Raw genomic sequence first — 21,251 nt, 5'->3', positions numbered from 1 at the left:
CATGTCGCACCACAGGCCTTTGGGTACCTTTCCCAGCCTCTTTGGGCAAAATATGGGTGTCTCCAGGTTAATGGAGCAGGGGGTTCAGCAGTTACCTGGTGGGTGTAGGTTCTTCCCAGATGTAGGCACATTGACCAGGCCAGGGATGCAAGTGCCAAGCCATGGGATACCAGGGAACATCCTCCAAGTCTGAGCAGGGTCACCAGCTCAGATGTTTCTCTTCCACTCAAGCCTTATTGAAGACTTTAGATAATTCAGTAAGAATCAGGGTTTGGTCGGTTCCGTGGAGGTGGACAAATTTTGCCCTATAGCAACTTGGACAGCAGATAAAATGGCACAAGGAGGCCACTATCCAAAGGAACCCTGTTAAGTGCTGCCCAGTAGGTGGCAATGCTGCTATTCACTTAGCAGGAGTTTCTGAAGTACAAAATGAAAATGTATGTATTAGTCTGAATTAATCTGAATCCTAACAATCACAGCCATGAAGGATAATGTTCTCTGCCTTAATGGCTTACCCAAATTCTCACTTTAGCCAGTGCCCTGGCAGAACAAGAATTGTCACAATTTCCTGAAGAGAAAGCACTGAAGCCAGAATATTAGATTCGTTCACTAAATCTACATGTGGATTTACATGTACATTTTCCAAGGTGCTGAGTGCTCAGAGCTTCCCTGTAGGCAAAGAAGAATGGAGAGCCCTAAAGAAATTCAACTGTTCTAAATTATATTCCTAATTTTGCTTGATTTGGGCAGGATATTTATGGGAGGTTATCCTGTCATTACTGAACTTGCTGGTGTGATCAGGATTTCTGTGATGCTGGAGCATTGAACCTCAGTAACTAAATGGAGAAGAGATAACTAAATGCTGAACATTTTCTTTTCTTTTGTTTTTGTTTTTCTTCCCATCCCATACTGTTGACAAGTTCCAGGAGACTGTGTCAATAATTGCAAATCCTGCATTTTTTGGACATTCAAGCAGACCATTGGGTCTGAGTTGAATCTCAGCACCTGCAGACTTTTCTGCACAAACTCCATTTGATGGAAGATGCTAGAACCTAGAAGGAGTGAGAAAGGTTATGGAGAGAGGACTGGTGCCTGGTGCAGTGACAGGAGCTTTGATGTTGATGGATCTGTAGTAATGTAGCAGAGACACTGAAGATGATGCTTCTCATTGCCTTTGTAGCAGGCCTGGAGACGCCTTGTTCTGGAGCTTCCTGGGCTCCTTTTCTCCTGCTGAGCTAAAGTCTAATGTTCTCAGCATTTTATATCTCCTTTTGCAGAGAAAAGTCCCCCAGTGTCTCATTCCCTGAGTGTTTCTAGGGCTGTATGAGCATAATTTTGTTTTCCTACCAGCTAAAACGTGCCTTGGCTCTGGTACAAAAGAAATCACCGGTGCTGGGGTAGGAGCTGACTCCTCCAGCCCGCGGAGACACAAGCAGGGACAGGGACATGAAATGCATCCCCTGCCGGCTGCTTTAGATGCATCAGAGCGGGTCTGAACCTCACCCCGTGCTTCGAATCCGTGCGACCTCAAGCTGGTGACATGGTGGTTCTCAGCTTGCTGGCACGTTGTCCACAGCGCGTTGTGCTCCTAGGCCAAACCCGGCGGTGCAGATGCCCCATGCACCGAGCCTGTTGTCGTTCCTAAAATGACTCACCCCTCTGTGCAGTGCTACTCTGTGACCCCAAAGGGAGATGCTTTCTGCTGTGTTGGCTAACTGCATGGTTCAGCTCTTGCTTTAGACCCTAGCACTATCAAAATATACATCAAAACAAGGAGAGGAGTAACTCCATGCCTCTGAATGCTAAGACTAGAGCTGCCTTAGGTGGGGATCTGCTCCAAGGAATATGTAAAAGGGGATCCAGCATTAATGTCTTGGCAGCGTTTGTGGCAGCTCCTAATTGATGGCAAGGGACAAGCACTTGCAGGCTGCTTCGGCAGGGCTTGAAACGATGGAAAACATTGTTATGTGTCTGGGACAGCCGAAATAAAATTTGAAATAAAATGCGGTAGGCTGCAGTGTTCCTGTAACATTGTGTCCTGCAGAGGCGAAGCGTGTGTCGCTTTAAAGCTGCAGCCTTGCAGAGTCACGCGGGGAAACTCCTCCAGGGCTGCTCTGCAGCTCTTCAGATCAACCCTCAGCTCCGCCTGGCACAAAGGGCCTATTCTGGAGCCCCGAGGATGCCGAGACGCCCCCGGTGCCCACGGCGCCCGTGGCCGCGTCGAGTGGGAGCCCGCGCTGCCCGGGGCTGCTGCTGCTCCCTGCGTCCTCCCTCCGGCAGGGAAAACCTGCGGGCTGCTGGCTGCAGCCAAGGGGCTCTGTTCTGCTCTCAGCTGGAGCACAATTAACGTAGCGGGAAATCGTAGGCATAGGCCCCATAAATTAGGAAGATGCCTAAACAGCTTCTTCTGTGTGGAGAAACGCGTGCAGTCTTCGCAGCGCGTTACGTAACAGTCATTAAAGGGCACTTTTTGTTTTGTTTTGTTTTGTTTTGTTAATTATTGCCGCTCTTACAGCCCAGCAAATATTTTGTAGCAAATAGTTTATTCAATTAGTTGAGATTGCTCTGGGAGCTGATTGCCACCTTTAAAAATGTATTCCCACCGGAAAAGGAGGTGATGGGGGTCTCAGGGAGCTGCCTTTCCTTCTAACTCAATGCCCAGCGCTAGATTTATGGCTCTGCTGCACTGTCCCTGGCTCGGGTTGCTGATCCAAGGAACACATCGGATGTTGCAGGATGGAAGTTTGTGCTCTTCAGTGGGAAGCAGCTGGCAGGACACAGTCTCTCCTTTTTCCCTGTTCACCGTGAGAGCAGAAATTGCTGTTTAGGGCCCTGGAGTTTCCCAGGTCTGGCTATGATGGGAGCTTCATAGGATGCCGCCACCACCACCTCTCTTGTTATTTTCGGCCCACCATGAGTTCGGCCACCATCTGTGAACACCTCTCTGGAGGCCGGGTCAGGCTCCCTCAGCTCCCTGACCACGCTGACCAATATCCCTCCAAGGTAATACTGTGAATGGAACAATCTCGTGCTGCAAACACGCTGATCATCCTGTAGGAGACGGGACAGTTATTTCAGAGTGTCTTCAGCTGGGGCCGTCCTGCAATAACTCTTGTCGAGCAGCCTCTTACACAAGAAATGCTCCGGGCGGCCAACCGTGTAGACAAGGCCTCGGATACCAGCGGGTGGTTATTGTGAACAGATTTGGAAAAACATTTTCCAGCCCCGTTCCAGCTCAGCCTGAACACATCCTGCTGGCAGTGTGTGTCGCTTTGGGCTGACTTCCATGCCACGTGGGTCACTGAGCAAGGCAGGAGAAGGCTGAGGCTGAGTGGTGGGACAGAGTTAATGCTGAGCTGTGCCATGAACAGCCTGTGTGGCCTTGGGAAGATACTGAGGAGGTTTGATTCATCCAAGGGGGGAACTGAATACATTTGACACTAGTGTGTTGGACTACATCTGAGCTGCTCACCCTGGGCTTCCTTTGGACTCAAAAGACTCAAGGGAGCAGTTCATTTTCTCCATAAATCCATGCTCTCTCCGGTTGTACATGCCTAGTTGCCATCCAGATGGAGATGCTGGCCTTGCTTGCATTGTGCTAGGGAATAGTTGTAAGCCAGCCCATGTGCTACAGACACTCTCAAAGATGGATGTGTGCACACAAATGGCTTCCAAGTGACCTAGGCTTGCTTTATTCACAGCCAGTCTTGGATTAAGGACCCCCACCATGCTTGGTGATCGGTTCCTGAGGAAGCCACAGGGAAATATGAATACACGGGATCTCCCAAGGGTGCTCAACACAAGACTTGGCCACTGCAAATGTGCAGAATGGCCAAAACAATTCCAGGGATCATTCATCCCAGGAAACAAGGTCTGCTCCACAATGCATCCGCCAGCCCAAAAACCCTCTGGACATCGCGGTCTTGCCAAGCAAGCTCTGGAAACAGTACAGTAGATCACAGCTCCTATGCCCTGATTTCTGCTTCTACGAGGAAGAAAAGTCACTGCTACTGCTATGTCCCAAGGCTATTTCAGAAGGAGGCCAAAGAGAGGCTGAATAACCCTTTTGATTCCTTCTTCTCAGCACGGACTGACACTGATGGAACAGGAAGCAGCTTTCAAAGAACGATTGTCATGGTCGGCTGCAAGTAGCTTCACTGGGAAAACTGTGGTGGTGCAGCTGAAAGGTCATCACTACAGTGGTCCTAGCAGAGCTTCAGGAGCTGCTCCTCGGGGCAAGGGCCTGGCTCTGCCAGGCACTAGGTGTGCAACACTTTTGTTGTTAACCAAATCACCCCAGAGAGCCTTTTCTGTCTGGTCCCAGGTCTGTGACCTGTGGCTTGTTGCCACTGTATGAGTCCTGGTGGCAACATGTCACAGCAGAGAAAAGGGATTATTTTGCAGTTTTAAAAAGCAGAAAAAGCCCCCCCCCCTTTTTTTTTAGTTGTTTTATTTTTTCACAATTAAGGCTGCAAAGCTGCTGCTAAACTAAAAAGTTCAACCCAAGGGCACATGGATTAATTTCATTCATTAGCATCATGTTCATGGCAGTGGAAAACACCTTTGCAATAGACTTTGCCTTACCCTTCCCACCCAAACGAGGTTTTGGGCAGGTTTGAACACTAGTATCAAGGCCATAACAGACGTGCGGGGACGGGGCGCTGATTTCACATGTATCCAGTTTGGGTTGCAAAGCTCTGTGTTGTCCTGTGGACAAGCACCCATCCTGGGACGTGTGTGATGGGATGGGCCAGCTTTCCTTCTCTCTGCCGTCCCCACGGTTGCCTCATGCCGTGGATCCGTGAGGACTCGAATGTCCCATTCCTGCAAGTCGTCAGAAGGCGCTGGGAAGCTGATACATGAAAAGCTTCATTAGCAGGAACGCTTGTTCCCCGGGTCTGGCCACCCAGAATTAATTACAGCCGCTGGATCGCTTTCAAGATTGCCTCTTGTCTGCATGAAATACGGAGGAAGCAGGTCCCGGCGTCCCCCGTGTCACATGAAGCCAGAATCGGGACAGGCTGAAGGCTCCACTTGGATATTTCTCTGGGCCAAGAGGAAACATAAATCCATTCAAGACTGCTTAAAAAAATGATAAAAAGAGCCTCTTCATGGTGCTGGCCTCCAGGGGCAATTAAGCTGTTTTTCTTAGGACTTCAAGAAGGCTCTGGCCAGGCTTTGTAGGCACAGGAAACATTTTCAGGGTCTTGCCAGCTCATGCTGGGGATGGTGACCTTTGGATCACTGATGAAGAGTACGGACGGACAACCCAGCCCTCTGGGTCAGGACTTTGCAGGGCTTTGATAGGGCTGTAGTATCTTGTTTCCTCAGCTTCTCTCCCTACACTTTGCAGAACACTTATTTTTTTGGATGCAGGGCTTAGGCAGGGCGGCAGCTCAAAGGAAGGGTTGTCCCATCTACCTACCCATCACCATCTCCTGGGCCAGGCCTGCCCGAGTCGAACAGTTCGGCATCTTCTCCCTGCACGTCACAGGGCCAGGACACTGTTTGATGGGGTCTCTGAGCCCTGCACTTTTGCTCTCCCAGCCTCGTGTCAGCCTCACCGAGGTGGCTGTTAGCCCTTGGCTAGCAAACACTGCCTTGGGAGGTCAGTAGGCATGGCCAAGATCTTCTGGGCTACCTCCAAGGCGGGTGGGATCCTAGAGTGTTCCCTGTGCCTTTTTGGGGGTGTCAATGCCAGCAAGGTGATGACCACTGGCCACCTTGGGCTCCCATGACCAGGCACCCATGGGCTCCCAAGAGCAGACAGGTTTGGGGTCAAGCCTAGGAGGTCTGGTTTCCCCAGGCTGGACTCGCTCAAAACACCTACAACTCCTATTACAACGTCCATGCCAACAGTCCAGCAAGCTACCGAGTGAGTGCAAAGAGTAACTACTAGCAAAAACCTGTGCTGGAATAGCCAGGAACGAGGCAAAGGCAGTGCCATATCCAAACAAAAGTATTTTATTGAAAGTGTAATGGAAATTTCTTCATATTGCTTTGATGAAATGAGAGACAGCAGCTGTAGACAAATATGCTTTCTTTAAACAAATGAAAATGGATAAGGTAAAAATAAAGCTTTTTTTTTTTTAACTTGTACCTTTAAGCAACATAATCACAATATATACACAAAGAAAGCTAAAATAAAGCTATGTTGAAACCAAAGCGTTTCAATCAATACATTAGATAATTACAGATTGTGTCAATAAATACCCAGCTTTTAAACTGTTTAACAGGCAACTTTTTACACAGATACTGAGAAGAAAAAAAAATTATATATTTACAATTCAGTGCCTTAAAAAAAAAGAAAAAAAATCTTTTTTTTGGCACCAACACAAATAAAATGAATAAATTATAGAAAAAAAAATCCACAAAGGCAGGAGTCCATCCCCATCATTCATTAAAAAAAGTGTGTTGTGTATGTATATATATATATAAAATATATTTATATATTTATATATATAAAATATATAAGTATATTTTATATATATAAATATATATATGCAGAGAAACTTAGGAATGTTATAAAATACATTAGTGCCAATAAATACAGAACGGTACCAGGTTCTTAACTGTCAGTATCTTTGATGCAGTCTGAAGGATAGAAGCTACCACCTAGAAGATAACCAAAGGGGATTTTCACTCTTGAGAAAAAAAAATATTTATATTTATATATATATATATTAGTATATATATATATTTATCCAGGAAATCCTCCACCTGCCAGTAGTATTCCTACAGCTGCCCTCCTGCGATGGCATGTGTGGGACTGGCTCCCACTGGGGTTGGCGCCACAACGGCCACTCCACTCCCTTTTCCATATGTATCCTTCTAAAAACATTGACCGGCTCAATGCAAGAGAAGATGTACAATTAAATAAGAATAATTAACAATAATAATAACAATACAAGGACACAACAGTCTTCGCTATATTCGTACACTGAGATTTGCATCTTCACCCCAATGAGTCCCCAGCGATTTAGCTGTTGACTAGCAGGTACCGAATGGGGCCATCGTGGATATGAGCGGCTGGCCCAAAGGAAGGTTCCCAAACCCTCGTTCCCTTCCTTCTCACGCTGGGGCAGACACTTAGTGTGCCACCCATGTGCTGATCTTATTGTACATCATGACCAAATAGCGTCATCTTCTTGGGCTGATTCAAACAGTACATGCTCAAGAAGGCCTCTATTGACTTCCTTGAATGCAACAATTTCTCTCTTTTTTTTTTTTTTTGCCTTTTTTAATCTTTTTCTTTCCAGGTGTTACTTTTTCTTTCCTCCAGAAGAATTATACAGGAACAATAAATAACCCCCCAAACCTTCACTCCTGTCTTTCCCATTAGAATTTGCCTACAAATCAAATATAAACAGCCTGGGCCCTAAGGTTGCGAGCGGTTTTATCCGGGGTGCTTCCAAGAGCTACGGAGCACTCGGATCCAGAGCGCGAGCGCAGTGCCGCTGCCGCCGGCTTCACCCTCCTTCCCCGGAGTCCCGCGGACTGGGAACGTCCTTTCCGCTCACGGTCCCTCTGCAAGTTCAGGCACCACAACTGATCAATAGCGATCCCATGGCCAAATCCTTAGGAAATTAAATAACTTAGGAAATAATTTATGAGAAGGGTTTCCTTTCTTCTTCTTTTGTTTACGTACAGTGAGTTCCTATTATTCTTTGAATGGTTTAGGGTTTTGCTTGTTTGCTTTCCATAGCAGAATTACGGATCTCGCACACCTCCATGTTACCATGTCTACTAAAGGACCATTAGCTACCAAAGGATGCTGTTACGCACGTTTCCCCATCTCCCTCCCATTAGGCTTTTTAAGAAATGTTACACGAAGACCAGACCCGTGTCAGATAAAGTTGACACCTATCAGACTCGGAAAATAGTGTTGTCTTTAGGATGTATGCTGCTAAAGACCTTATTGCCCTTCCAGGTCATCAATAAACCACAGTGCTATTCATGTACTATAGGTAAAAAATAAATAAATACAGATATATTATGCAAAAGAAAATATGATTGTACACATAATACATCTGAGGTATTACCAATTTAAATAAGGTTGCGTGCTAGTTCAAGCTTCAGTGGCTAGTTAAAATTCTGGAATTTGCAATAAATAGGCAAAGAATGATTATGCATATAATGTATGGATCTCTTCTGTAAACCTTGTCAGATTTAAACATAAGAGCATGTTGGGCTAACTCTTATGCAAATCACATTTTTTTTTTGATAATAAATACAGGCTTCAAAAGGTGTCTTAAAAAGTTTCTGCAACACTGAAAAGTTTCTCGAAGGGGCTGCGAGTACAACTGGCAATGTTAACAAGGAGCATTTCTCAACAGGTCTTTTCATACAAAACACGAGGAAATTCATACTTGAAAGTCTTCTCCCCCAAATCACCCACCCTCCCCACCCCACAGTGAAAGTTTATAAACTTTGCACAAACAGCAAGAGAACTGATTGTAGCTGCAGTATGTCAAAACGTCCACGTTCTATAAAGACCAAAAATAGTTCTTTTGCTTAGAAAGTTCTCTCATCGCACATTTTCCTCTCGGTGAAAGTTTGCCTGCTCTACTTAAGTGTCTCCGGTCTTGGTTTTGGGGCTCCAAGGCTCTCCTGCTCTCCTCCCTTTTTAAACTTTCACCGTTTCCATTAGCGATGACTTAATGGCATCTTCCAGAAGCTGATTGTCTGTGAACGGGGCCGGGGTTTCGGGGACAGATTCAGATAAGCCGATGAGCGACTCCAAGAAACAGGAGCCCTGATCTGCGGCTTGAGGGAAGCCCGGGAAATTGGGCAATTGAAACTGCAACGCGGAGAAGTTATCGAGGTTTTCGTATTCCTTTAAGGAGTTATAAAGAGGTCCCAAGTTATAGTCTGAGAAGGACTGAAAGAAATCCAAGGAGTCAGAGGAAAGGCTGAGATCTGTGTAGCTCTTGGAGCACGGCTCTGCCGGGGATGCCGCGCAGCACGAAAGCCCATCGCAGCGTGCATGGGCGGCCTCCTCCAGGAAGCAGCTCGCGTCCTGGTTGGCGTTCTCGTCCAGGCACTCGGAGAGGTGGGACACGTGCCCAGAGCCTGTCCCCACTGCATTGGCCTTTTCCATACACTGCTCTTCGATGCCAGTGCTGAAGAAATCCGCAGGATGGAAGCAACTCAAGTTGTCCTGGCAGTTGTCGCTGTTGTCCTCGGCGTCCGAGTCGTTGAAGTGGAGGATCCGCGCTAGGCCATCATCGTCAATATCCGACTGGGACTTGTCAGAGGGGCCATTCTCATAGGGCTCCTCCAGGTCCTCGCTGGGGCTGGACGAGATGGAGGAGTCCGTCATGTCACTGCTGCAGCTGTTCTCACCGATGGTCTCCAGGTCCATGTTGAACTGGAAGGCCGGCGTAAGGGGCACCGCTCGCTCCTCAAAGGCGGTCTTCCCTACCGAGCAGCCAAACTGATGGAGCCGCTCCCGGAAGGAGGACTCGGCACCTTCATCCGCTTTCTCGCTGCTCTGCTGCTTCTTCTCCAGCTCCAGTTTCATGATGGTGTGGATGAAGTGGGTCTGCACGCGGGCCTGGTTGAACTCAATTCGCCCTTCGGTGTTGCCGCAGCCGTCCTTGGTGCAGCCACAGGGGAACGATGTGTGGTCCATCTGCCGCAGGGACAAGCAAGCGTGACATTAGACCAGTGAGGCCCATGACTACGTCCCGCCCCTGTCCCCCCTGCCCCAAGGCACTGCAAGAGCTGCGGCAAGCAGCAAGGAAACCATGGGAAGCGCAGCTTAGTAAAACTGAAACTGCTCTTTGCTCGCTGACTCCGAGAAACCACCTTAGCAGTGCAAAATAACAGCTAAGAGATTTAAAAGGAAGATAAAAGGGAAAAAAGAAAAACAATAGAAAAGGGCATGCTGCTCTTTGGCAGGGTTGTCTTAGAAAAAAAAGATGACTTTTGCTATAACTTAAAACCTTAAAACTATAACTTAAAAATCTATAAAACTATAACTTCAAACTATAAGTTAAAATTTGAAGGAAGCTGACAAGTAAAAAGAAATGCAAAGCATTACACTTTAAATGGACATACATGTGGAAAATAGTGGGTAAATAAAAGTTTAATAACTATGCATCATGTTTTTTAATATATGCTATACATAGCATGAGCTTTGGGGCCTCGCTGAGAGGCAGGACAAAGTGCCCAGCTGGCATCTGTGGTCCCTCACAGCTGGATTATGAGCAGCCGCTAGAGGGGGGCTGTGGCACGTGCACAGAGCCCCATGTGCTGACCACAGCGCCTAGTGCACAAGTGGCCCCTAAAATACCAAATATGCCCAAACACAGCGGGCATAGACCCATCAGAGAAGGGGGAAAAAGAAAGGAATAAAATCCCTAAATTCCCTATAGCAATTTCCTTGTGGGTAGTGTTTAAAACTAGCTATGGGCTGGTGCTCCCAGTGACGTGGATGGTGTCCCTGCAAGGTTTCATCGCTGGTGCTGCTTAGAAGGAGCATGTGTCACCGTGGTGTGGTGGCACGAGTGCCCTACCTGGCACTTGATGCCCGCTAAGCTGCAGCTGCAGGTCTCCGGGTCGCAGAACTCCTGGCAGTCGCAGCCACAGTCCTCCCGTGACAGGCGGATGTTGTGCAGCTCCCGCTTCTCCTCCTTGTCGATCTTCTTCACGCCCACGGCCTTGAGCAGTGCCCGTCTCTTCTTGGCGGGGTAGGGCTGCAGGAAGAAGCCGTCCTCCAGGTCCACGTTGCTCACGTCGATGTCGTCGTCAGAGATGTCTTCGATGGTGAGCTGGTTGGCCTCCTCCGACTCCTTCGTGCCGTTCATGGTCAGCTATGGGAAAAGCACGGGCAAGGGGTTAGCGACCCACTGCAACCACCGAACTCTGTGTGCCTGGGAAATCCGTGGGAAAGGGACCAAAACAGTGCCCGCCAACACCCAGGGTTGGAAAAAAACGGAAAAGGGAAGATCATTCTGGTAGTGGCAACCTCCAGAATCAATATGTGCCTCACCTGGGCCCCAGGACAAAGTGGACTTTTCCCAAAGAGCTTGAAGGCCATGGAGGTACAGGGCTCTCCCTACTGTCTCACCCAAAGGCCTGTCAGCCGGCCCTACACATGGAATTAACATCTTTCTTGCCACCTTCCAAGGGTGGAGAACTGAGCTGAAAACCCCATGCTGGAGCCTGTGGGTTTTTGGAGATCAAAGCAAGGTCAAGGACTTACACCCTGAGGTCCCAGAGAGATCCTGAAAAATACAGCAGCTACTAACTATGAACAACCCTCGCCTGCTCATGCTCTTACTCACCTTCCATTTCAATGCTTCCAACTTCTCTTCTTTTAATTTCTCCTCGAGTTTCTCCCGGCGCACGTTCTCTTGCTCCTTGGAGAACTCTGCGAGCGTGAACTGCCTGGAGGAGCTGTGCTTGCTCACCATGCCCAGCGTGCAGCCGCCGCGGCTCGGCACGCTCGTGAAGCCCTGGCAGCGCGGGAAGTAAAACACAGTGACCCGGTCAAACTCCACATTGTTCTTCTTTAGTCGCTTGGATTTCTTCAGGATGGACGTGGCTAAAAATGGGGGAAAAAAGCACATGGAGTCAGGAGGGCCATCCTTGCAAACGGAGGGATGTTAAGTATTACGTAAAGGCCGGACTTGCAATTTCACTGTCAAGAGCAACCTGGCGTCAGCTGAGGGCAACTTGTGGATCTCCAAAGGGGGAAAATGGATGGAGAGAAACTAAGCCAAGCCCTGATGCTGCAGAATCACTGAGCAGATTCACTCTAAGAAGCAGCTGCTGCTTCACCTTCCCGCATGATCTCCCCCAGGAAACAGAGATTTGCTTATTCTTCATGTGCAGCAGAGCCTAACAAGCAACACAACATCCTATGGGCCTGTCTTGCTTCAGATCAGAGGGTCCTGCCGGCAGGTCTGCAGCCACCCCATGTTTGGGATGGTGAGGTCCATTCCCAGGACTCATAAGCATGGATATTGCAGCAACAGTGCCGTTCGGGCTCACGTCCTGAGCACGAAACCGCCAAAACGACTGTTTTTCTGGTGCTTCCTTCCACCATCCTCTGGGAGGAACTACGAATCTATAGTTTATTCTCAAGAGGCTTGTTCGAGAGCAGCTGCAAAGACGTTAATCTACACGCAGGTGATCCGGGGACAAATGTGGCAAAACATGACTCTGTCTTGTCTTAAAACTGCCGAAACACAGTACACCCTATGTAAAGCAGGGTCTCTCCAGGGCTACCTGGCTCAGCATGTTTGCTGCTGCCAGCGCAACAGATGGAGGTGGACACACTGGGGTAACCTGAGAGCCGTCGAGACCCCACCAACATCCCTGGCTGCAAAACAGGGAGCACCAATGGCAGTAATATTGGGTTACGGAACTGCTTTTTCTGCAACATGAGCATGGCAGGAACAAAAGCTAGGCAGGAATTCAGCACCGGGGGTGTTTTTTGGTCCTGTTCACTCTCTCATGGGAGGTGGCGCAGGATGTCTCAACTGCTGCTGTGTAAGAGTAGGGAAAAAAATACTCGAGAAAGGTGGTGATGCCCCCAAATGGTCCTAGGGGTGGTGAAGGGAAGCGGCAGCCTCAACTGGGGCCATCGCTGCAGAGACCGAACCAAATGACTGTCCCAAGTGTCGCTGGGGCAGTTGGCTTGGCCAACCTGCCAACTTGCAGGCTGGAGAAGAGCGGGCCTTCCTCACCAAAATACAGCATTTGGGGTTCCTCTGCAAAAATGCATTCACCCAGCTGCATCAGCAGCTTTTGGGAACTCATGGAGAGGGTTTCACAGCAGGCTCTGCACTTGCTTTGATGCTATCTCTGAGCTGCGCCCCCCGTTTTTCTAATGACCTCCGTTCAATCGGCTGCATTAGCTTCCTAACAAGGGATGAGTTAACCACCACGATTGCTTATCGATGGAGCCGTTAAATGTTGGCGTTCTCTTCTCCCTCCCCCTAGATTGCTTTTCCATTCCTGACCCTTCTCCAGTTGAGCCAGGGAAATACAAAAAGTTCCTTGTTTTGTCTCAAAACCGAAAAAGACAAGCAAGAATGAGACTCTTTATTATGACAAGACTTCTAAAGCCTTCGCAGACCACGGCATGTTTGTGTACGTCTGCTAAGTGGACCTAAACTGCTACATACAGTGGGTGTGCAGCATAATATACTAGATTGGACTATTCCTCCTCCCCGAAGATGGTCCCCTCTTGTTTTTTTGTTCTTTGCCTGCCAGATAAGGGTTTTTGCAGCCTTGTCCCCCATGTGTTTTCCTAAAAAGCTCTCCAAACTGCTTTTGCTGAGAAAACAAAGTAGCGTTTATCTGTACCAGCAGCGGAGGCAATGTCAAATGTGTCATGGTCTCTGGCAGAGCACCCAGCCTGCTCAGGAAATGGGCTCCCAATGGCAATTAAGCTACTGGTTAATCATTTAAAAAAAGAAAAAAAAAGCAGAAAACACTAACACTGTGGGCCTGGCCTGTCTTTATAAGAGCTGTCAATTTAACAATTTGATAGTGAGTTGAGGGATTTGTGGAGGGACTCACAGTGTTGGAGGACTACCCTGAAAAAGCCATCTGATGCAGAAAACGGCCTAAATTGTTCAGCTTAATGACATGAAGCTCGTTGGCAGTGGCAACATGAGGTACTCACGGGTGAAGTTGGGCGTTAAGGCCGAGCTGGGCTTGGTCTCTCCATGGGAGCTCTCCTCATCCGATTCCCAGCCGGAAGATGCTGAGGAGGAGGAGAGAGGGGAGCAGGAGGAGGAGGAGCAGTAGGTGCTGTCATCCCCCAGCTGTTCATACTTCCTTTTCAATACTCCGCTCATGGTGGCGCCGTGTCTTTCATATACCTGAAAAATGAGGCAGAAAGGCAAAATTAAGTGAGGGAAACAAAAGTAGCTCCCAGGGACAAGTCATGAGTGCGGTAATGCCCAGCATGGCACCAGGTCAACCTGGCTTAGCCCTGGTGGCAATTGCCACCAGGTGCTCCCTGTGCACGTGGGCCTTACTAAAGACCTCCATGTGCACCTGCCAAATTTCCCATTTTTCTCGCCAAAAACCCAACCATCACGTACAACGCACTGCCCAGAAGCAAATTCCATCAATGCCAACACTATCAAACAAGAAGTCTCACAGTTTGCTTGCTAATTCCTTGATGTTAATTCCTCACCCAGCTCTCTTTCAGCGCAGTTACAGCTTTAGTGTCTTGCTAATTATAAAAATAAGCCCGTTTGCAGAGAACAATCTGTTGGCGTGATTTACGTGCTATAGCCCCCTGGGGAAACACACTTACTAAATGAAGAACTGCAATACAAATGTATCAGCTTGGAAGAAGGGCACTTCTGCTCGCAGTGCCTTTCATAGCCAGGCCCCTCTGCTTGTTTAGGGAGGGTTATGTATCAAGCAATAAAAAACCCTACACAGCTAATGAAAAGCAAAGCAGGTCGGCGTTAGTCTCTGTTGCTAAACCTCCTTTGTGCTCTTCCATCATCTCAAGCATCTCCACGTGCTGCCAGGCCAAGTGCAAACACCTTCAGCTTTTGTTTGCTTTTTCCACTCACTCCAGGGGAGTGAATTTGTCCATCGGGGGCAGAAACGTTTCACTTGCTCGCCTCTTGTTGGCATGCCTACTGCAGCTCTCCATAAAAGCCACCAGCTGACAGTCACCAAAAGACAATATGAACCACCTGGCATGACTCCAAAACCTCTTAGTGATGGGACTTCCAATATCTGGGCAGCCTGCACGGTCATACATGGTGCTACACGTTGTGCACGGTGCCTCCAAGGCCTGCCATCAGCACTGATCAATCCCACCCACAAACAGCTTCCCCGGAGACAGTGAGCCCTCAAAAGGGTTAAAAATTGCTGGATGGAATCAGATCTGCGGGACCCAGAAGTTAATCATCTGCTGCACATTGTGCCAAGGGGCCCCAGCGTGGCAGTGCTCTGCTCCCGGGACCAGGTCGCCACCGACCCACCTCGTCCCTGTGCACAGATCTGGGAATGCAGGTGGTTTTGCAACCAGTTGTTTTTTTGAGGGGGTCCTGAATCCAAAACAGATGGGGAGGAGAAGGTGGATTTGGCCGTGGTCCTTCAGCCCCACTGCTGCCTGCTGTATGTCCTACCTGACACCTGGATTAACCTCTTCACTGCCCTGGCCCACACAAGACCAACCACTCACTCTGAGTTGTTTTCAGCAGGGGTAGGGCATCAACTTGCTCTAAGCAACCAACAGGAGAGTGGAAACCCTCCAAACCCATCACCTGGAACAAGGCCCAGCAGAGACGAGAGGACTTCTTAGCCTGGTTTTCCCAGCTCCATAGCTGTTAGAAGAGGAGAGGTCAAAAACTTTGCAAGAAAAGGCAAGAGGCTTCTCTGTTCTGCCAGGTTTCCAGGTCAGTGGGGATCCCCTGTGAAGTCCCAGCCCTCAGGTCTTTCTCCAGCCATGGATGCCACTTCAGAGACACCAAAGGGAGAAAGAAGCCCTCTGAGATGTCTCTGTGCAAGTGGGACAGACAGCAAATGGCAAAGACAAGTGTCCTTGTGACAAAGGATTTGAAAAAAAAAAAAGCCAAAGCCAAAACATGAACGGGCACAGATATAATTTTGACTACATCCAAGCTTGCCAGGAGATGCTGGAGGGTGGTAGAGCAGTCAAGGTCACACAGCTGAAAATGAAGTTAAGTCCCAGGAAAATAACACTGGTCTGGCCCAGCTCACTCGCTGCGGGACCCTCTCTTCCCCTCTCCATGCTGATGTGAACGGCTGCTTCCTAAGATCTATTGCCCTCCCAGTTTCTGCTTCTGTGCCACCTATGGTGCTGTGGGCCATAATGACCTCCCATGCACCATCCATCCAAGGGCCAAATCTTCCCCTCAAGGGATTCCCTCTTCCTAAGCACCGATATCCATCTCCCTTCTGGCTCAGCATGGCCCCATGTCCTGCACCACTGAGAAGCATCAAGATCTTCCCAACCCACAGCCAAAAGAAATGAGACTTAGGAACACCCAAAGCAGCGGGAACAGCAGAATAAAGGACGGCACCATGGTTACATGGCATCAGAAGTGGTTTGCACAACTCCAAGATGCTAACACAAGAGCATCTGTCACTTAGCACGAGCTGCACAGCCTCTCCCCAAACTACACAGCAGAAAAAAAAACAAGTATTGTCTCAAGGAAACTACCCAGATTAACGCAAACACAGAGCCAGAGCCAAGGAAGCTGGTTAGACAGCACAGTCTTTGTTTTTTGTTTTTTATTTTTTATTTTCTTTTACCCTGAAGCACTGATCATCCTTGATTAGACATGTTTAGCAGAAGAAATAAGGAAGGTGCGCACACCTCACTCATGTATAAGAACAGTTAAATATATAGGAAAAAAAAAAAAAGGCCTTTGGCTCTTTCTGACCTTTGTAGTATTGAAAATATCTGTTGTTTGTCAACACAAGGTGGGTATCATGCAAACTTGATTCTCAATTAATGAGAGAAAGCCTCTGGAGATCCTGTTGCCCACCAGCTAACACACATTCATGTTCTCCTATAATGCTCTCCCCTTCCTCCCGTTTCCCAATTTGAGGCTGGAACATTTTACAGGTCAAGTTTTTCAATCTTTCTCATGAACTCTGCACCATACAGATATGGTAGGGCTGCACCCATCACTGTCTACTTGTATTTCTCCACTACCCCTCTCCCCCTCCAAAAAACAGATCCTGCAGGATTGTGAGGGCAAAGCCAATGCTTTTCCCTCTTGACCCCAGCCCTTGGGAGCAGAATCCACGCCAGCGACTCCACACCGCCTTGAAACCACTGTCGCCAAAACTGCTGGCTGCTCTGCCAAAGAGCCTCCAAGGCCAATTCAGACGCAATGAGGATATTTTAATTGCAGTAATTCCAGAAGTCTTAATCTCAACTCCACATTTATAGCCCTACACTTACATGGAAGTCACAAGAATGTGCAGAGCAGCGTGAAGGAACAACAACAAAAAAAAGATCTGCGCTTGATGTTGCAAATCCCTGCAAGCACCACAGAGTGCAGGAGGATTTTATCACCTTCTCTCCTTTTTTCCTTTTTTTTTCTCCTTTTTTACATAACCTGAAATAAAATAATCCTATCTTCCTTTTAGTTGCCAAAAAAGACATTCTGTTCTTGGCTAAGACTTCTTACTCATCTATTTTACTGAAAACAGCTTTTGGAACAAGTACATAATGCAATGGATCAAACCCGCAGGAATTCCTCTCTGGCACCAGAACTCCCACTATCCTGGGAATACTTTCTAACAAATATTTAGCCCAGATGTGCATTCCTTTCTTTTTCTCTCTCTCCCTCCTTTTTTCTTTTTTTTTGAGCATGAAAGTTGGGGGGAGGCAGTGGGTGGAGGTGGCCGTCGAGTTGGGGGGAAGGGAATTGAATCTGTTAAGTCCTATTTCTGGCGCTCAGCGAGTTGCAGGGTAAAGCCCTAATACGCTGGAATGCAAGGAATTAATGTTTTAACTATCCTGCTCTTGGACGACGTATCAGCTGTAAATATTTCGAGTCATTTCAATTTAAGAAGGTTTGGCATTTGTGTAGCCAAGCGGAGAGGAAGGCGACCAAAACTGGTATCAGTGTCCACTTGGGCTATTTATAACTGCACAAAGAGCCATTATGGTTGGGTAGCAGTATGTGGACTCTCTGAGTGGTATTTTGGAGCTTTCTGCACACTTTGCGGGGTGCAACAAGGCCAGTGAGGCAAATGCAACTCCTCCAAGTGTGGCCAGCATTGCAGTTTCAGTGCCCAGTAGCATCCCAGTTGCCCAAACTGGCACCTTGGGCACTGCAGGAGAAACCCAAGGAGCAAGGGCGCTCCCACGGGGTGGTGGCCTCCTGCCCACGGAGCGCGCCAAAGCATGAAAACATCCCAGGAATAGTTAAAAGCCACTTTCTTTCCACAAAGCAACAGAGTTAAAACAAGCAAACAAAAGGATAAAGGATGCAATGGGTTAAAGGGCCATTTTTCCCTTTTTGAGCCCATCTGCTGATGTTAGGGGTGCAAGGAGGAGGGAAGCGGGCGCTGCATCCCGCCGAGCCGTGAGTCGGCCGGCTGCCTCCCCACGAGCCGCAGGGGCTACCAAACCGCGTGCCGCTCCGGTGCGACTCCCGCAGACGCTCCCGGAGCCGCGCGGGAATCACGGCAGGGAGGAATCCCTGCCCTCCCCCATGGGGAGGCACTGGGTGTCCATCTGTCTGCCCCTGCTCCCGGCGGGACAGGCGATCTTGGAGCGAGCGCGGCCCGAACACCAGCGCCGGCTCCAGCAACGCCTCCGGCTTACTTAATAACCAGCCCGCTATCAGCCCTGATTTATGCCCCGCTCATTTAACTATTTTAATTCTTTTCATATTTACTCGAGTGGTTTCCCTCATGGCCTTGGCACTTCCCAAGCGCAGAGCGAGGCCCTCGGACAGAGCCCGTGCACCCTGCGCAGCTTCCCGGGCGCGGGAGCTCCAGCACGGTTATCTGCACTCAGCTGGGGCTACGGTTTCATAACCTCCCTCTGGTTAAAAATAGACTCTGCCGACTGTGCAACAGTCAGACCCGAACTACGCGGTGCCACCGGAGAGCAGCATGAATCAGTTCGTAGTACCACAAGTTTATTCGCACGCCAGAGCCTGAACAAGCAAAATACCTTTCCCTGGGAAGGACATAAGAACTGCTTATTCCATCTAATAATCTTTTAAATCCCAAGAAGAAGAAGAAAGAATACCCTCCCCACCCCAAGAAAAAAAAAAAAAAGCAGCCTTTATGTTTTTCTATCACATTTTCTGTCGAGTCTTTACTTCTTGCAGGCAACTTGAAAGGTAAATAAGAAACATTAGCAAATGCATTAAGCGTTATCTGACATGGCCCAGCTGAAGCAAGGTTCAAATACCCTCAGCCCAGATTGCACGGTAATAAATACGAAAACAGCAAAGCGCGCTTTGTCTAGGAAAATCCTCTATTTGATTACGCCTCATGCATAATTCACACCAGGTTTCCATATTTGTCCTCCTGTAGGTACACGCTGTGCATTACCTTACCAGCTATATATACGCACGCATTTCCTGCACTAAATTATTAAAGGCTTGCCAGGAGCTGCAGAGGCTTTCAGAGCAGGGAACAAACACGCTCTCCCGAAAATAAACCTGGGAGCCCTGACAGGCCTCATCTGCAAAAAACCTCCGGGAAAAATAATAAAAAAGAGCAAAAAACCAAAAACTGAAAACAACAGTAACAAAATAAAGACCCCACTTGCCGATGAGTTGATAATTTGCTGCACCGAATGACTCGGCTTTTAGGTTTGCAAATGCCTCGGAGCGTTTCACCTCCATCCCAGCGATGCTTTGTAATTAGGCGCCTTAGTAAGCCGGGACTGCTTCCGAAAAGGGTTGTCGCATGTGTCAGCCTCTTCCTAAAGCGCCATTATGTAACTCGTAGGTGACAGACACTTGGGGCCAGGAGGAGGAGGGTAAAAAAAAAAAATACACATCGAGGCAACTTCGAGAGCTTTTTTTTCTCGGGGGGAGCACGGGAGGCCCGGGGAGGCCGCCGGAGCCGCCAGGCCGCGCCAGTAGGTGCTGCTCTAGCGACGGGAAAACATCCCCGGCCGGGCAAATTTGGGGAAGCGAGCGGCTGCAAAGCCGCCTCCCCCCACCTTCCTCCTCCTCCTCCTCCTCCTCCTCCCCCCCGCGGTTCTTTCAACATGAGAAAATTGGAAGCGCAGCCTTAAAGATGGAGCGGGCTCCCCACTTAATCGAAAAGGGGGAAATCGAGTGCAACTCCGATATATATATATATATTCATATACATGTATTTACAGACATGTGTAGACACACGCGCGTACATCCACGCGCACGCACACGCGGAGGGAGCGCAGCGCGGCGCCCGCTGCGCGGCCCCGTCGGGGCTCCGGCGGCTCCGCGGCTCCCGCCCCGCGGCTGCGCTGCCCGCAGGAGCGGCCCGGCCAGACGGCGCCGCTGCGGCGCGCCCGCCCGGGCCCCGACGGCGCCGCACCGAGCCAGGCACCGAGCCCGAGCCGCCCACCGAGCCGGGCGGCACCGAGCCGGGGGCAGCCCTCCTCATAGAGGGGCACCGACCCCGGGGACCTCCTCCCATAGAGTCACCGAGCTGGGGATCCCCGCATAGAGAGACATCGAGTCGGGGAGCCCCCCATAGGCGACACGGAGCTCAACTCTCCACCGAGGGGCACCGAGCCGCGTACCCCCGAGCCAGGTTTCCCCGAGCCCGGCACGGAGCGGGGGACCCCCGACCCTGGGGTACCGGGCCGGACCCTCCGAGCGACGGGCACCGAGTTGGCGCCCCCCACCGCGGGGCACCGAGCTGGGGACCCCCCCATAGAGGGACACCGAGACGGACCCTCCGATCGAAGGGCAGTGAACGGGCGCCCCCCACCGCGGGGCACCGAACCGGTTCCTCCGACCGCGGGCGCGACACCGACGGCGCGACACCGAGCTGGGGTCCCCCCACTGAGGGGTCCCTGCGCCGGGCACCGCTCTGGACCCCCATATCGGCGAGACCCCCAGCCCACCCCCGGGGTGGCGAGGCCGAGCCGAACCCCCCGAGCGAGGGTCCCCGAGCGCGGCTCCGAGCCGGATCCGCAATGTCGGGACCTCGAGCCGGACCTCCCCGCAAAACCCAGGGGCACCGATGCGGGGACCCCCCGACCCAAAGGCACCGGCAGCTGATCCGCACCCCGCCAAAAAAACACAGAGCACCGAGCCGGGGGGACCCCCACCCGAGGAGGGGGGGGGCCCTGAGGCCGGACCCCGCGGGGGTCCCCGCAGCCCCACGGGCGCAGCCCCCCGCGCGCCGCCCGTACCTGCGTGTCGGCGGCGGCGGAGCGAGTGGCGGCGCTTCCCGCTGCTGCCGCTGCCGCTGCCGGGCTGCGCCGCGCTGCCCTTTTTCGTCAGTGGAAAACTCCGCGGCTCTGACGCAGGCGGTGACAGGGCGCGGAGACGGCGCGGCCCGGCCTGGCCCGCCCGGCTTCCTGCCCCCCCGGGCCGCCCGCGGGCAGCGCGGGCGCGGGGGGCGCCACCCGGGCGCCGGTGGCCCCGGCGGGGGGCGCGGAGCGGCCCCGGTGCGACCCCCCCCCCGCTCATGCTGGGGGGGGGTTGGGGGCTGAGACCCGGGCGGGGGGGGGGGGGGGACACAAGGGGGTGGGACGCAAAGGGGTTGGGGTGTCCCCAAAGGGGGTGGGTCACCGGAGGGGGATGGGGGACCCAGAAGGG

At 50.5% G+C, this 21,251-nt stretch overlaps 1 protein-coding gene across 1 annotated transcript; it reads right to left on the bottom strand.

Moving 5' to 3' along the window:
• Nucleotides 1–8,418: 8,418 nt before the first annotated feature.
• On the bottom strand, nt 8,419–20,941 carry CSRNP1 (cysteine and serine rich nuclear protein 1). The gene is made up of 5 exons (XM_088534808.1): nt 20,843–20,941; nt 13,643–13,841; nt 11,292–11,551; nt 10,521–10,817; nt 8,419–9,634 (listed from the first exon to the last, which is right to left on the bottom strand). The coding sequence occupies exons 2-5, from the start codon at nt 13,815–13,817 to the stop codon at nt 8,627–8,629; spliced, it is 1,740 nt and encodes a 579-aa protein (XP_088390934.1). The 5' UTR covers nt 13,818–13,841; nt 20,843–20,941; the 3' UTR covers nt 8,419–8,626.
• Nucleotides 20,942–21,251: the final 310 nt, after the last annotated feature.

The sequence above is a fragment of the Tinamus guttatus genome, unplaced genomic scaffold, assembly GCF_059628265.1.
Source record: "Tinamus guttatus ecotype Peru unplaced genomic scaffold, ASM5962826v1 Tinamus_guttatus_pri_ptg000599l, whole genome shotgun sequence".
Classification (NCBI taxonomy): domain Eukaryota; kingdom Metazoa; phylum Chordata; class Aves; order Tinamiformes; family Tinamidae; genus Tinamus; species Tinamus guttatus.
Note: the sequence above shows the minus strand (reverse complement) of the source record. Positions and strands in the feature narration are given on the sequence as shown.